At 39.2% G+C, this 2,674-nt stretch overlaps 1 protein-coding gene across 1 annotated transcript; it reads left to right on the forward strand.

The window, feature by feature from the left end:
* Positions 1-4: 4 nt before the first annotated feature.
* On the forward strand, positions 5-1,385 carry LOC102302044 (otoferlin-like). The gene is made up of 5 exons (XM_005929515.1): positions 5-208; positions 306-443; positions 555-686; positions 971-1,098; positions 1,211-1,385. Exons 1-5 carry the CDS (start codon positions 5-7, stop codon positions 1,383-1,385), a joined length of 777 nt encoding a protein of 258 aa, XP_005929577.1.
* Positions 1,386-2,674: the final 1,289 nt, after the last annotated feature.

The following is a 2,674-nucleotide window of genomic DNA, read 5'->3' on the forward strand; positions in this document are numbered from 1 at the left end:
CGTAATGGCAACTTTCATGTGGAATTCATGTCTCGAGCGCTCTGCTCCTTCTCCCTGTCCCTGTGTCCTCACCACTAACCTGTACTCAGATATCAAACCTGATGACTCTCCTGTGAAAGGCACAAAGAAGGGAAAAGGAAAGAAAGATAAGAAGAAACCGGCAGTCGACCCTTATGAGAAGAAAAAGCCAAAGCTGGATGAGCTGAAGGTATACAGTTGTGACTGCGACATACAGACACGGTCTTAGAAAACAAGTCATTCCAAACCTAATTTATGTGTTTACATATACACTTATCTGTGTTCAGGTGTATCCTAAGGAACTGGAAAGCGACTTTGGTAACTTTGAGGACTGGCTGCACAGTTTTAACCTGTACAGGGGAAAAGCCGGTGATGATGATGATCAGAATGTGACAGATGAAGATAGGATTGTTGGAAAATTCAAAGTAAGAAATTGTCTCTTCTTTTTCATTGATGATGAAAGTCAAAGCTCTTTAAATAATTCTTTCATATTTTCCTCTGAATGCCCTTTCATTTGTATCGCTGTGTCAATTCAGGGTTCGCTGTGCATGTACAAAGTGTCGGATGATATGCCAAGAGACATGAACTTTGATTCCAACATGGGAATGTTTAATAACATTCCTAGCAATGATCCCATTAACGTCCTTGTTCGGATCTATGTCATCAGGGTAAGCTATGTGCTCTGCTGTGAATATTTATTTCAATATCCTGGGAAGAGGTCCTTTAGCTCCTTTGAGTGCTCATAGTCAGGTTCATACCAAGGGTGCTAGCTTGTGGATGGTTCTGAGCTCTGCATACGTTAGCTTTAGCCACTTTGCCTTTGAGAGTTTCTTTCAAATACCCACCCACATTTGGAAATGTTTAAGGCTGACTGGCTGGTTACCGGTCATAGCCGAGAATGCTAGACTTACTTATTATTATCATACTCAGATTTATCCATTTTTTTTCGTAGGCAACTGATCTGCATCCAGCAGACATAAACGGTAAAGCCGACCCCTACATTGCAATAAAACTGGGAAAAACAGAGATAAAAGACAAAGAGAACTACATCTCAAAACAGCTGAACCCACTGTTTGGCAAGTAAGTAATTTTAGAGCATGGCCTTATCTATACGATCTTACGAAGTTTTTATTTTTTGTGAATATACTGAATTTTAATTAAAACCTTAAAACTAAAATCTGTCTCTTATTAGATCTTTTGATGTGGAGGCCACATTCCCAATGGATTCCACATTAACTGTGTCAATTTATGACTGGGACTTGGTGGGAACTGATGATCTCATTGGAGAAACCAAAATTGACCTCGAGAACCGTTTCTACAGCAAACACAGAGCCACGTGTGGTATCACACGCGCCTACGCAATGTAAGGATCACACAATCTGTTTGACTCAAGTAGCATTAGCCAACATGAAAGCAAAAACAAAAAAAAACAGTACTTTAATTTGTTCATTTTCAATAGATGCACTGCTCTTCACCACAAACTTTACTACAAATTCAATCAAATGAAAGCGTTCAGCTAGCTAACATTATAGCTCACAGCCACCATTAATAGTTAACCTGTTGCTAGTCTGTCTCCATAGATGTCAAGAAAAACCTAGTTCAAGTTCAAGTTCAAGTTCAAGGTTCTTTATTTGTCACATGCATAGTTATACAAGTATAACACACAGTGAAATGTAGCCTGACACGCTACTCGACATGTGCAAAAATTGGGGGGGGGTGTAGAGGAAGAACATTATATATATATATATACATACATATAGTATATACACTGGGTGAATGTGCAGTAGTAGCAGCAAGCAGGTGAATTCTGTACATTAATATGAATAGACATCTGACTATTTTACAGGATAGACAATATAAACATATTTAAAATTAAAGGAATTGAAATGTACTAACTTCAACAGCGCTAGAAGACATGTATAGACACAAAGTCACATAGACATGCACAGAAAAACTTGGAAAGTACTGGATGTCTTTCCAGATCATATGTGATTGGCTGATGCATGGTCTGACGATCCCATGCCCTGACCTCTAAGTCTGGGATTTTAATGCAGCTTCAGCAGGGTCAAGGCTGGGACACCACACAGAAACCTAATGACTTCCTCCAAATAAAGACATGATGTATGAGTTCTGTGATCAGCCCCTGACCAGCAGTTAACCCATGAGATCAGGTGAAATACACGAAGAAAATAAAGTTAAGAAGAAAGTTAAAATTGCATTATATATATGCAGGCAATATGAAAGCAAACTGGAATTTAAATGAACAAAACAAGCTGAAAAAATTCACTTGATGGAATAATAGTGTCCATTTTAATTTGACTGCACTACATCCACTGACAAACATTCACTAGGGTTTGTTTGATGCATGCAGCATTTTTGTGTTTGTGCAGTGGAAAAAACTAGTTGGAAAAAGAAGGGAAGGAGGCAGGAAGAACAGGAAGAAAATTAATTAAGGTAGAGGAAAGTTAAAGAAGGTACCAACAGAGAAGAATCCCATCAGAATATCCCACAGAGTATGGTCACCACTAGATGATAATTCACCACAGCCATGAGCCACAGGCTACTTCCTCTCACTGCTGTGGTGCTTAAGGAGAGGGCATGACTGTGTGTGCTTTTGAGAGAAGGGGAGGGGTTCATTTGAGCAGGATGCTTGGAA

Source organism: Haplochromis burtoni, unplaced genomic scaffold (assembly GCF_018398535.1).
Source record: "Haplochromis burtoni strain Fernald_Lab_line unplaced genomic scaffold, NCSU_Asbu1 Contig_124, whole genome shotgun sequence".
NCBI classification, from domain to species: domain Eukaryota; kingdom Metazoa; phylum Chordata; class Actinopteri; order Cichliformes; family Cichlidae; genus Haplochromis; species Haplochromis burtoni.